Source organism: Gymnoscopelus microlampas (assembly GCF_963454915.1).
Source record: "Gymnoscopelus microlampas genome assembly, chromosome: 3".
Classification (NCBI taxonomy): Eukaryota; Metazoa; Chordata; class Actinopteri; order Myctophiformes; family Myctophidae; genus Gymnoscopelus; species Gymnoscopelus microlampas.
Window position 1 is genome coordinate 26,673,681 of NC_139940.1, and position 14,472 is coordinate 26,688,152.

Here is a 14,472-nt window from a genome sequence, read left to right on the forward strand (position 1 = left end):
CGACAGCAACGATACAGTATGAATGCATGCAACACCACAGCCTAATGTGTTTTTTTTTATCACATATCCATGTTGTCCACATGATGAAGCATCTCCCATGTTAAATGTCCAGTCCCATATTTCAGAGTGATGGTTTGATTACTGTGACCTGCTTTACACATATGGTCTCTACACAGTAACTGGTACAGAAGCTGCCCTTGGCCCCACAGTAACCAATGTATTAACAATCACTGTCACCTTGTGAACAGCTTGCTGAACGTGCGTGCGCGTGTGTGTGTGCGCATGCGTGTGTGTGTGTGTGTGTGTGTGTGTGTGTGTGTGTGTGTGTGTGTGTGTGTGTGTGTGTGTGTGTGTGTGTGTGTGTGTGTGTGTGTGTGTGTGTGTGTGTGTGTGTGTGTGTGTGTGTGTGTGTGTGCGTGCATGCATGTGTGCATGAGTGTGAGTGTGTGTGTCTGGGTCATCAGTGTTATGACCATATTTTGTTGATGTTGGCAGGTGTTGAGGTGCAGGTGACCCTCCCTGTCCACATATAAACTGGAGGTCAGGCAAACTCATTTGTCACACACACACACACACACACACACACACACACACACACACACACACACACACACACACACACACACACACACACGCACATGCGCGCACACACACGCACACACACACACCTGAAACCATGTGTAAACCCTGTGTGAATGCTTGTGTTTTGAAGGATGAGTGGGAGGATGGCTATGAGAGCCGGCAGACATACCAAGCTTCAACGCTTTCTGAACACTGACAGGATTTCCTCCTGAGCCGAGGTGTTAGGCTTCCTGTCGGCCCTGCCTTCAACCTATTGTCACCCCCAATAAGATCCACACAGCACACGTCTTCAATCTTAAGCCTGATTTATACTTAGTCGTACGATGGAGTCGCGATGCATTGTGAGCTTTGTATTGTATGTATGTATTTTATGTATTACTGATGAATTGAGTACAAGCCCCTGAGGCTTTTTGTGTTATCCTTTTAGCAAAAATGTTGACTGTATTACCTGTACTGTTAACAATCTTGTTAATAAAGTATTCATTCAATCAATCAATCAATCAGGCTTGTAGATCTGTTATATTTGGCAAGGGGACAGAGTTAAAACCTTGTCAAACTTGATGTTAAGGCATTAGGCTATATATGAAATACAGATCATTAGCTAATGATGACACTTTAAATTATGTGGTAAAGATGAATTTCAGGCAATAATCTACTGCAGCTTTACCACTGAAGAAAAACAGGGCGACAAAAAGATGGAACGAGAAAGAAACAAAGGAAGAGATACACACACACACATGCACACACACACACACACACACACACACACACACACTCATAAACACACACAGAGCCAAGACCTGCTGACTCGGCAGGGTGCAGTGCTTAGCAGGATCGTGTGTCGTGTTTTACAGCTAATCTTTCCACTAATACAGCTCATCTCCTCCACCCAGACACCTGCCTGAGGGGGCCAAACTTGAGCCAAAATGGCCGCCCCCCCCCCATCTAATTCAGTCACTCCTGGGCCCTACGCGGGTATCGCCTAATTACCACCGAGTGCTGTTGTCGAGATGGTAAATTCTGGAGTGCTGAGCTGCTGAGGGATAAGCGAGTCACATATGGGAGGGAATTACTGCTGTTGTTTGCACTAGTTTGCTATCTTAGCACTTCTTAATTCCGTATTCAGCGTATTTTTCCAGGATCTGAATGCTTCTTCAAACCCGTTGTGGGATCTGTCTGAAGGGGGGATAAACACAACATCCGCCAACCTTTCCAACAACAGCACATTAGTGGGGAAGAACAAAGGCGGCTTCTTTAATCTAAGATGGTGGCCCTTAACCTCTTCATCGGCAGCTCACTAAATGGAACGCGGAAGCTTGCTAAATCAGATATCATTCGCACCTGAACATACCCGTCACAGAGGGGTGACGTTCTCACCAAAACAACGTGGCACACAGACTCCTACAGAAGATGCACAGCTGTCATTAAGAGACCAGAATGCTCGTGGTTTTTCTTATTTATTCATTTTCAGAAGAGGAGAGGAACGAGGGACAAACAAAAACAGAGACAAACATCAAATGACGACCTCAGGGGAGCAGAGCTCTGCCTCCCACATTCACTGCCGAGATCTGCTAACAAGCTCTGACAAAAAACAACAACAACACATGAGGTATTGAAAAAGACTGACAGGAAATGATGGTGAGCAAGCGGAGAGATGGATAGAGAGGCATAGAGACAGACCTACAGAGAGAGAGAGAGAGAGAGAGAGAGAGAGAGAGAGAGAGAGAGAGAGAGAGAGAGAGAGAGAGAGAGAGAGATGTATGGGGAGGGAAATACATTCTTTTTCCAAAATATTGTTTACCTAAATATATCTACAGTACCATAGTTTTTCTCACTGTGGATGTGGAACTTCAGCTGAGATTATGCTTGATGGCAAGAAGAGATGTGAAATGCCAAGGTGCTTTCATCACCATGAGAAGGTTGATGTGACTGGATCAGACACACCCAAGGAAATTGAATATAGACACACATCCTCAACGACACAAAACCGTTATAGGGAACTTTTTTGTTGTTGTCAATTGTGGTCGCAGTGGTTACTACTATAGATGACCCCAATACAATGACATACCAACTCATCAGCCCCCTTAATCTATGAGCCAAGTTGGTTTTGATTTAAAGCACTAGAGGTAGTTCCATCAGCTCCTGCAGCTTCACTAAATGTCCATTCTAGTTGCTAAGATTAGAAGCAAAACCTTTGCCCTGATGGAGGTCCATATTATATCACACTGAAAGCCTGATGTCTCGATACCACCCGCTCACCCCCTCAGACAGGGCTTCCATGACAACCAACATAGACATCAAATGACTCACCTTCGTCCCCATCGTTGGCTGTGACAGTGATGACGACAAAGCCGACCTCCTTGTCCTCCTCTACGCTCACCTCGTACACTGGCTGGTCAAAAGCCGGGGCGTTGTCGTTGACGTCCGTCACAAGGATCCTGACATAGGCTGTGTCTGTGGGAAACAGAGAGGAAGGTAATTGAAACAAATCTTTTGTTTGGTCACATACAGTATTCTGTTGCACAGCCTGTTTAGGTAATCAGTTAAAGGAGTAGTTGTGCTTCAGGGGTTGTGTAATTGATAGAAAATAAGTAATTTTTTGGGTGAACTACTCCTTTAAGCCCTAGAGCCTATAGGGCATAGCACCTACCTAGCATTTGGTGGTGCCACAAATAGAAAGCCCATTCATTTTTTCCCATAGAGATTATTTTAAGCCTAGAACCAATTTATCAGGTCCACTGTTCCATTTCCATGGAAACGGCTAGTATAAAGTCCAATAACACCATATATGTGTTCACTCTCCATCCCTGTGCTGGAGAGTGAATAGAATCCTCAATTTGCAACAATCAAAAAAACAAAAATCTTGCAAGCAAGAGAATCACTTTGCTGTTGTCTGACAAAAAATGTCTGCAAAAAGTACTATAAGTACGTATATCATGAATACCCAAAATAATGCTTGTTTCTCAGTGACTCTAACGTCACTACACAAAGGAGCTTTTAACAACTTTCAGTGCCCACAGGTCATCACTTGACCCATAAATGAGTATATAAACTTTTAGAAAGAAAAATAGGAAAATGGCAAGGGCATCCTTTTCCCTCAACCGCAGCAATGTAATGAGCAACACTGAAAAGAATATTATCTGTTAGTCACAGCTGTGTTGGAAGCTCCAGAGGCTTTGATGGGCTGACAGATAGCGTGGCAATGGAGGGGTGTGTGTGTGGCGCTGCTGTCTTTTAGTTGTACCCAAAGCCCTGTTTGGCTATTAGCCTGTCCCATTAGCGCAACGCTAACGATGTGTTAATGAATTAGGGTTGCCTGGACGTAACCTGAACAGGTTATGCGCCAGAACTCTGGGTGGGACTGTGTTTTTACTGCGTGCTTGGGACTAGTCATTTGACATCAGCTAAACTCGTTTGGTAAGAGGGGGAGAGGCAGCAGGATGAATTGGTATCTTTTGTGTATGTGTTTATAATTACCAATGAAGTTAAACTGACTATTCTTGCCTTGATGTGCATGTAAATAATGTGTGTCTGTGTGTGTCGGCCTAGCACTGAATTCACACCAGCAGCTGTATTCTGCTTCCGGATTCTTAAAAAGCAGTGAGGTTCAAAGCATTGTCTACGGCAAGGAGTCTTTCCCCACCACTTTCCCCACTACGCCAGCATGAAGTGGAGCAGCAAAGCTAAGTAAGTGTCAACTTTGCCGCTGCAACTGTGTCGAGGCAGAGCAGCAGCCAACCAGAAGCAGGCTTTAATTTCTCTGAAGTTGGCTCGGTGTGGACTTGGTGTACACATCCAACACTACTTGAGATGGACAGAAATGGACTACTGTATGGAAGTACTGATACAGTAACTGATAAAAAATTAAAAATAAAGTTTTAAAATAGCGTTTAGGCTATAGATATAAGATTAATCAAGATTGAGCAACTGCATGGCCTATTTCTTACAGGGAATTTACAACAAGCTGCCAGAGATAGGCATTGAGTGTCTGTACTTGTCCTCCCTGCCTGTGAGCTCTCCTGCCGGGCACAGCTGTGTTGGTTTGAGCTGTTTGGAGCAGTGGAGCTCTCGCTGGACCACAACTCGCTTATTTATGAAGGTGTCACTCATACTGTACCTCAGCCCATTTAGCCAGATTGTATATGTACTGTACTGTAGATATATTTAGATTTTTGTTCTTTCTCCTTGCTCCCCGTCCCCACTTCTCTTTCTTTTATTCTTTTCTTTTCTCTCTCTTTCTGGGAATAACACAAATGATGGAGCTTGCACAAAAACTAATTCAACCCACTGTTTACACCTGTAAACCTGTGATGTGACAATAAAGCTGTTTCCATTTAGCCTGACATTCGCTTGCCACTGCGGCTGTGAATTCAGGATAAGTGGGCATGTATGTGAAGTACCCACCAGTATTGGGCTGGCCTTGCTGTCCAGGCCTTGCAGACTCAGAGCTGTCCTGGGACTGGACCTCAATAAGGTAGGAACCCTTCTGTTCACGGTCAAAGGAGGCCCGCGTGTGGACCACACCTGTGTAGGAGTTGATGCTGAAATACTGAGAGTCCCCACTCTCATCCTTCAGAATCACATAGTTTATCTGCAGCCCCAGATAAGAAAATGTACTCAAATTAGTAATCAATCAATCAATCAATCAATCAATCAATCAATAAATCAAACAAACAACCAAACAAACAAACAAACAAGCAACCAAACAAACAAACAGTTGACCCTACTGTATGTACTGCATCTATCCCTACCCATCGATCTGTCTGTCTGTGTGTATGTCTGATGGCTGGTTGGCAGCCAATAGTGAAAATTGTTGCTTTAACTGAGAAATTACTGAAAAAAATTATTTCATTCAATTCTGAATTCCACGTGGACCAAACTAATCTGAGTGTCAAAATTGGTTACAGTCAGTGACTAACCATTAATGAAGGGAACAGCAGGATGTTGCTGGTTTCCGTTGTGCTTTTACAATGAACTTTAGCATAACAGACTTGCTGAATAATAATCCTTCTCCAGTCTATTGATAATATTTCTAATTAATATCATGTGACTGAATATTTAAATCCATTGCACATCACTGTTCAGCTGCAGTTATCCTCAGTTAGCCAACCTTACACACTTTAGTGGACCGAACTGCATCAAGCAAACCACTAATGAAAGTTTTACAGTGGCGGACGACGTCAAAATAAAACCTGCACTGACTAATGTGTTGTATGTTTGAGTAAAGTTAACCGCCTTGACTACAGATTTTCCTACGGGAAACATTGTTATTTACCATTCCATGAAGACCAGAGTCCAAGTCGGTTGCTGAAACCTGAGCCACTGATGTTCCGATTTCAGCCCCCTCAGGAACAGTAGCCTCATAGGTGGATGACAGGAAGAAAGGAACATTGTCGTTCACATCTGTCAGAAAGGAAAGATAATGTAGTTTGGCACTCTTTCAGTTCACAGATTTGTGAAGTGAATCAAAAAGTAAAGAACTGTAAAGTCTCACTTAAACTCGCCTCAGAGAGAATTCACACATTAATGAAAGTGTAATTATTATTCAGGAGGCATTAATAAAAAAATACCCTGGAGTCCTCAGTCTGTCAGCTGGTTTCAAGCGCTGCTAAGCCAATTACGCAGCTAAATATGGGCTTGTTGAAAACCAATCAAAGTCTGGAAATATTTTCCACATTGTTTGCAACTTTGTTGGCCCACTTAGCAAAACTTATCGGTGAGTCACTGTTAAATGAGGCGGATTGAAGCTAATGCTCCTATAGCTGTTAGCTTGTTTACGAACCATCCTGCCAACGGATGGCGAGGGATGTCTGAACAACTTTGTTGTTCCAACTCGCTCTTTGTCATTTATCAGCTTATTGGCTTATTAAGGCTGAGTTTCTGCATTTCTGTTGGTTGGTTTCCATGACTTAAGCAAAGCTATTTATTGGCAATGAGTATACAACCATACTGTCCCATACTATACATCACACACTGTCACTTGCTCATTTTTGTGCACTCCTTCGCTCACTCACTCTTTCTTTCTTTCACAGCATGCATACACACTCACACCCACACAGACCTCTGCTACCTTTCTTACCCGTAACGTTGACGTAAACTGTAGTGAAAGAGGCTAGTGGAACCGCGGCTACGTTCTGGACGCGGACCCTCAGCATGAAGAACCGTGTGGTTTCATAATCCAGGGGGTCAGCCACCAGTATGGACGCTGAGCCGTCCGCCCGGTTGGGTTTTATGTAGAACCGTACCGGCATGTTGGTCTCTGGAACCTGGCCCTCCTCCAGGTTATAGGTCACCCTGGGATCTCCGAGGGGCGACGTTGCTTTGATAGTCTGTGGGGAGAGATAAAAGGGGAATGACATTAGTTTGGTGTGTGTATGCGTGTGTGTCTGCGGGTGAAAGTCAAGACTGAGGACAGTTCACTTTTAATATAGTCAATTTGAAATGTAATATGCTAATTTAATGCACATAAGCTTCTCAATAGGTTACATAGAAGAACATTGGGGTGCCTGGTGGTTCAGCCAGTTAGTGCACAGACCATACAGTATATGCTCCTGGTGGGGGTGAGGACCCAGGTTGAATCTGACCCTCTTCTTAACTTGCATGTCTCTCCTCTCTCTATCCTTGGTTTCCTGTCTCTCACTGATCTATCTGAAATAAACTATAAAATGCCACACACAAAAAAGGTGATTATCTATTACAAAAAAAGAATAGAAGAACCTTGCTGTAAAAGATTTCCATTACATTTTAGAACCAATTCCGCAATAAAAAAGGTACAAAATATCAGGCGGTTAAAATAGTGGATTATATTTGAGGTGTGTGTTGTATGCAGGCATGCATACAGTAGGGTTTCAGTATAAAGGCATTAGGGCTCAAATGTGCTTGTGTAAAAAAGTCTTCCTGAAACAACAAACAAAACAAAACAAGGAATACGATTGGCAAAAGTGCCTGTATTTGGCAAAAGCTGGCCAAAACTAATTAGCATCATTAGCGTGTGGGTCCATCTAAATCAGCAAAGCCATCAGTCTGCTGGCTGCTGACTCTACTAAACTCGGAATACATTACACACACTACCCTGTGCAATCCATCAAACCGCCTATTGAGCTAATATTGACACATTATGGAGTCGCTTTCCATAAGGTGTGTATCTGCGTTTGAGTGTGCCTGTGTTCATGCATACAGTACAGTGTGTGTGTGTGTGTGTGTGTGTGTGTGTGTGTGTGTGTGTGTGTGTGTGTGTGTGTGTGTGTGTGTGTGTGTGTGTGTGTGTGTGTGTGTGTGTGTGTGTGTGTGTGTGTGTGTGTGTGTGTGTGTGTGTGAGTGGATGAGACACCTCTGTCCTCCCTGACTCCGAATTTTAAGCTCCATGGCTTTTGCAATGCTCCCAATTTCTCTCGTTTTCACAGGGGAAGAAGAGCAGAGGCGGAGAGAAGCTAAAGTGACAGGGAATAATGTGGAGAAGTCTATCGCCATCTCGCACACCTGGGTACCGTGGGCATCCCGCCAGTGGGATTTCACAGCCATGCTGTTGCTGCGTCATCCACTCCCTTTCTGTTAACGTTTACATTGAGTGGTCAAGAAGTCTCTGATGGAAAAGCAGCTTTAATTCAAGCCCTTGATTTGACTCTGTTTTGTATTTTTGGTTTAATGGAAGACATGCTGTGTGACATGCATTGAGTCTACCGTTTCCTGCATTTGATATGGTGTTCATGCATTATGCACACACTGACTGGAACAATGCACTAGATGTCAATTCCCTGTAGAGCAACAGTAAGTATTATTATTAGAATGTGGAATGATGCATGCAGAGTACAGTAGATATGAAAAATTATATGTATAGTCTAACTGTCCATTAGAGTAGAAGTAGCAGTATTTTATTGTCCCTTTGCACTATTTGTGAACTCTTGCTCTCCATATGTCATTATATGTCATCATTTACAGTGAAACTCATTTAACAACATGCACCAGTGTCGTGACACACATTCTCAGTACATGGTGAATTAAGTGATCATGATTTGCATGGGAATCCTCCTTTTCCAATCTCTTTTTAAACTTCAAAGATCAAAGCTAATTTGTGATTTAAATCCCGAGCCAGATTTATCCCTGAAATGGTTACATTCATCCATAAAAAATCCAAGCCAAAGAAACAAGACACTAGCCGAGCAACTGAGCGACCCCCCCTCGCTTCACAGCTGTGCACTGTCAAGAGCAAAGTTATTCGTCTCAACAGCTCCAATGGCACTGAAAACCATAAATGAAAACAAACTTTAACAAAAATGACACTACAAAGTACACAAGAGTATGTCAGAACCAAGTGGCTTCCAAGAATTCGACATTCTAGCACTATAGAGTTGTTTTTCAGAGTTCAGACCTTGTATGGACATTTCTAGAACTCAGGGAATACTTTCCTGCTTGCTACATATTAAATCCAGCGAGTTAATTTAACTTGAGCATGTGTCTAAAGTTAAAGGGACTAGAGGGAGTAAAATCAGTTACACACCCCATGAAGCCTTGAATTCATGGAGATTTTTTAGTTTTTGTCGAATTCCTAAGCCAATAATTTGATGACTGGCGGAAAGATGTTAATGAGTCGTGTATTAGACTCAAAGTCCGGAGCCGCCGCCGGTCATCAAATTATTGGCTTAGGAATGCGACAAAAACTAAACAAATCTCCATTAATTCAAGGCTTCATGGGGTGTGTAATTGATAGTAAGTAAGTCATTTTGGGGGTGAATTATCCCTTTAAATTAATACTCTTTTTTTGTGAATTTTGTTTGAAGGAGTGAAAGGAGATGGACGACTTTTGACCTCCCACAAAAAGGTCAAAGAGGATTGTGTGTGTGTGTGTGTGTGTGTGTGTGTGTGTGTGTGTGTGTGTGTGTGTGTGTGTGTGTGTGTATTCTTGTTGCTCCACAGTGAATGGTATGACCTATAAAGTCAGGATATACAAGCAGCAGAGCTTTTAAGACCCATGTTCACACAACCGCAGCTAGTCTTGGCCTTATAATGCAGTGCTACCATCTGTGTGTGTGTGTGTGTGTGTGTGTGTGTGTGAGAGAGCGAGAGAGAGAGAGAGAGAGAGAGAGAGAGAGAGAGAGAGAATGAAGCTTTCAAGGTTCTTGTCCTTTCTGGCCACAGAGACACACAGAGTCACAACCTTGACAGGGAAGGATTGTATTTTCCACGGCTGAATGATCCCACTTCACCCCACACACACACACACACACACACACACACACACACACACACACACACACACACACACACACACACACACACACACACACACACACACACACACACACACACACACACACAAAACACACACACACACACACACACACACACACACACACACACACACACACACACACACACACACACACACACGTTTAGCAGAACCCCTTCACACATGCACACAAAAACTCAAATACATTATTAGTAGGTTTTGGCGGTAAATGCATTTTTTCATACCTTCATACTTGACAATTCACCGGGTTAAACAGCATTTGTTGTGATATTGTGTTAAAAACAACATATATAAACATAACAACTGAGCTGCTGGTAATATACGTTATTGTAGCAGCATGTATAGGACATTGTCTAGCCTACTACAATGCTGTGTGTCTAATATGCAATTAGCCTACTTAGAAAAGTCTTGCTCGGTTTAATTAAATACTTCTGACCCATAGAATCATATATATATATTAAATAAGCGCCCTTCTTCCATAGATTCAGCATACCTTGCTGGAGGACCTGATGACCCTTGTTGTGGATACAGACACCTCAGTGGGCTGAACAGAGATGATGTGTGGGTGGTGTGACAGATTGGCAGTTGAATAAAAACGTGTGGCTCATAAATTAAGATGCTTGTAGTTGGTAGAATTCATCTCTAGATTAAGTAAGTTATATATTGCTATATTTATCTAGTTATATTGATTATATAAGTACAGTTATAGAGCAGAAATGATGAGTCAATTAATTTAATTTAATTTCATTCACCTTTTTATTTTCCATCAATAATATTTTTGACTAGTGAAAATCATATCTTCTGGATTTTTTAAATACCCTTGTATACCTTTATACCGCCCAAGCCTATTTCTTAGTCTCTCTTTCACACACAAACACATACGCACATGCGCACGAACATGAACACATTCATAGTTACAGTGCTACAGTATGACTGCACATTTTTGCAAAACAGGCAATAAGACAACAATGGGATAAAAAGAAAAAAAGACTGTGTAGATTACAATCCTTTCTATCTCGGAACTCCAATTACTGTCTCTGCATGATGTTGAAAGGTCATAAGGTCATCGGAACAAAAAAGAAAAATAACTCAAAAATATAGCATAGCACCTGAGTTTTAGAAGACGACTTTGACACTGCCGCTGCAGCATTGTGCAGATCAACACAACAGTGTATTGTAACAAGATGCGGTTCAGCCGTGAATATCTTTTTGCTTGCGGTGCAAAGCAGATGTTTTTTTTAAGACAAGTTCTTTTTGTACCTCCTGCTGTTGCTATGAGACGTCGAATGGCTCGTTTTGAGGCTCTTTAGCTAAAAGTTTTCATGTTTTTAACATCGACCACTCTGCTCTCTTGAGAGCTACAGTAAAAACCTGCGTTGTAAGGAACACGCAACTACATGTTATTTCCAATCCAAATAAAAAGAAACAGAGGAGAAGGGATGTTCCTGGAGGAGCCCAAGAACTATAAAAAGAGAAGTGCGAAAGCTAGTCAAGGAAACCACTCGAAGAGCTGGAGAATAACACCAAAAAGCTCTCAGACTGCTCTTTCCAAATCGTCAGAGGAGCGTGCTCTTTTCCCTGCTCTTTCTTTGCCTGCTGGCAATGATTGTGAGACCTCTGACACCGACAGCAGCCGTTCTACAAGCTCACGATGCGACTTAATAATGTAAATGTTTCAGCCACACAGTTTTTAAATGACTGTACTTGTTTTACAGTTGGTTACTGAGTCATCGTTATCTATATGAAAATAGTATTTACATTTTAAAGTAGGAGTTATAACCTCAAACTTGTTACCAAAAAACAGAAAAGAAATATAAATTAGTGAAACTACAGGCGATCACATTAGAGCTGCACTATGTAACTTTTTTTAACCATTGAGCTAATGCCTGCCTGCTTGCTCAGGGGATAAAAAAAAGGTCAACATTTGTGTCAGATCCTGTGTCTAGGTGAGACATGACCTTTCACACAATCTAAATGTCTCAATAGAGCAGGGAGACAAAATACAACCACCCCAATTGTATAAGTTATATTGTATTAAAGGGACTACACCATGAATTCACAGCATATCTGGAAATTGGTCTCAAAACAGACCAAACTGATTTACACCCGAACGTGACGGTACAATCCCTCCCTTTTTTTCAGTTCCAAAAAAACAGTTTTTTTTTTTACTTTTTCCACAGAACCAGGAGATAACATGCATACAAACTGGCTCAATAGCGCCGTGCCAAACAGGACAATGTGGTATTGCAGGTGAAAGTGCTTTATAAGCCAGAGAGAAGTTAGTTGGAATGAGTATATCTGAGGCTTGATTTAGGCTCAAACCTTTTGAAAAGTGTTTGAGGGACATAAACAATATGATATTAAATATTAAATATTTGTTTTAATTCATGGTGTAGATCCTTTAACATACTCTACCATACAGATTGGACAAAATTACATTTTATTCATTAAACAAAAGTTACATAGTGAGGCTTTAAAATAAATAATGTAAGACTTTTGTCTTATCTGCTATTTGCTGTCAAAGTACAAATCAGGCATGAGTCCCAGGCCGCCGCAGCCCACACGTATACAGACAAGCGCACACAAACGCAAACACGCGCAGACACATAAGGTACGCACAGACCCTCCTGTGGACCCCCAAAATAGTGATTCAGCCTCTGCTTTTCAACACAGAGAGAATGCAAACAGCTGCTTCAAAAGCTGTTGTGCTGAAATATTCATGCCAGCCGTGGTTTTTGGCTTCAATTATTAATTCTGAAAAAATACAAACTTGTCCGACCTTGTCTATCCCACCTTATTAAAGACCACCTCCTTTACAGAACTCCCCAGCCCCCGCCCACCTCACCGTGGCTCGGTCCCCGGACTGGAGCGTGATGGGAAAGATAGGCCATTATCTCGGCCAGCGTGATCCAGAACAAGCCCCCCCCCCCCCCCCCCCCTTAATGACTTCCTCAAGGTTGCAATTAGCGCGTTTGGAAATTCACTAATTATGGTTCCTTGAGATAATTCCACAATGAGAGGCGCCGATATTTAAAATTTTAATTAGGGAGACGGAGAGATAGATAGATAGATGAAGGAGATGAGAGAGAGAGAGAGAGAGAGACAGAGAGAGAGAGAGAGAGAGAGAGAGAGAGAGAGAGAGAGAGAGAGAGAGAGAGAGAGTGAGTGAGTGAGAGAGCAAGAGACAGTTGAGTGAGGGAGAGTGAGTGAAGGGGAGAGATAGAAAGAGGGACAGAAGTAGAGAGAAAGCGAGTGAGGGGGCTGATGAATAGAAGCACAAGCACTCGTCGAACACAACAAGCAGACAGCTCGCTGGTGCTAATGAATGCATTACGCTCTTTAACAAGCCTAATTTGTATTTAGAGTTCTGGGGATGAATTACTGTGAAGGCTCCCAAAGCACCAGGCAGATTTTAGCAGCCAGTTGCTACAGTAACTCAACACAGGGGACTAAATACTGGGTTCAGACTAGAGGAGAGAAAGAAAAGACAAGAGAGAGAGAGAGAGAGAGAGAGAGAGAGAGAGAGAGAGAGAGAGAGAGAGAGAGAGAGAGAGAGAGAGAGAGAGAGAGAGAGAGAGAGAGAGAGAGACAGACAGACAGACAGACAGACAGACAGACAGACAGACAGACAGACAGACAGACAGACAGACACAGAGAGACAGAAACAGAGAGGAAAACACTCCATGTAATTGTTCTGAAGTCCTTTGTTGTTGAAGTAGTATTAGCACATATTAGTGTGGGTGAAAGAGGAGAGAGGAGAGAGGGAAATGGATATAGAAAATCAAGGACCTGTTAATGAAACGAGAAGAGTGAGACAGGAAGGCATGTTGTTTACAACATTACCACCCCTGTACCTACCGTTAAAACCATTAACAGGCTTATTTCCTTAAAAGGCTGCATGGTGATGTGACCATCATGTTTACTAGGCCAGTGGTATTCAAAGTGGGGTCTGGGGACCCCTAGGGAATCTTGAAGGGGTTTCCAGGCAAGAGCAGTAATTCAATTAACTTTAAATTACTGTATTAAAATTAAGAATTTTCTTTTTACTATGCAATATTTCAATATCACCTCTATGAATCTATTTCTCATATAAAATATGACGTTTGACAATATCTTTCATATAAGTGTTCCTAGTCCATGTGTTACCCACTTGACACCTGTCATTTTTCAACATTCCTGGTCGTCCTGATCACAGTCTGCCCACATTGAAATGTGGAAGTGCTGTTCTCACTAGCAACTCATAACAGTTTGAAGCGTCTACTAAAACAATTAAATGCTAAATGGTGCATTTATACAGCGCTTTACATTCAACCATTCACACACAGGCAGAAGAAACCATGCAAGGCACCAACCAGCTCATCGGGAGCTCAATGTCTTGCACAAAGACACTTTGACACTAACTCTGTGGGAACCCAGGATCGAACTGGGAACCTTGGGGTTTCCAGTTCACTCTACCTGGCCACTCTACCCCTGAGCCACTGCCGCCCCTTAAAACAGGCTTGCCAACATAAGCGGAGTTGAGCTCGGTGAGGCAACCCAGAGCGAGCCGTTAGGTGAGCGAGCGGCCATGTTGAGCGATGCGAAGTCCGTTTCTGGGCACTTTTTGGGTTGCATACGGATAGACAGAGAATTGTAAATAATCC

The 14,472-nt window shown here is 42.5% G+C and overlaps 1 protein-coding gene across 1 annotated transcript in view; it reads right to left on the minus strand.

Annotated features, from left to right (window-relative positions):
• Positions 1–14,472, minus strand: part of LOC311041797 (neural-cadherin) — a gene marked incomplete at its 5' end in the record, with an annotated part of 161,866 nt that overhangs the window by 38,588 nt on the left and 108,806 nt on the right. Inside the window, 4 exons of the mRNA XM_084052282.1 lie at positions 2,893–3,036; positions 4,987–5,173; positions 5,858–5,985; positions 6,662–6,911. Of these exons, the coding sequence (XP_083908408.1) occupies positions 2,893–3,036; positions 4,987–5,173; positions 5,858–5,985; positions 6,662–6,911 (709 nt within the window). The remainder of the gene's footprint in view (positions 1–2,892; positions 3,037–4,986; positions 5,174–5,857; positions 5,986–6,661; positions 6,912–14,472) is intronic.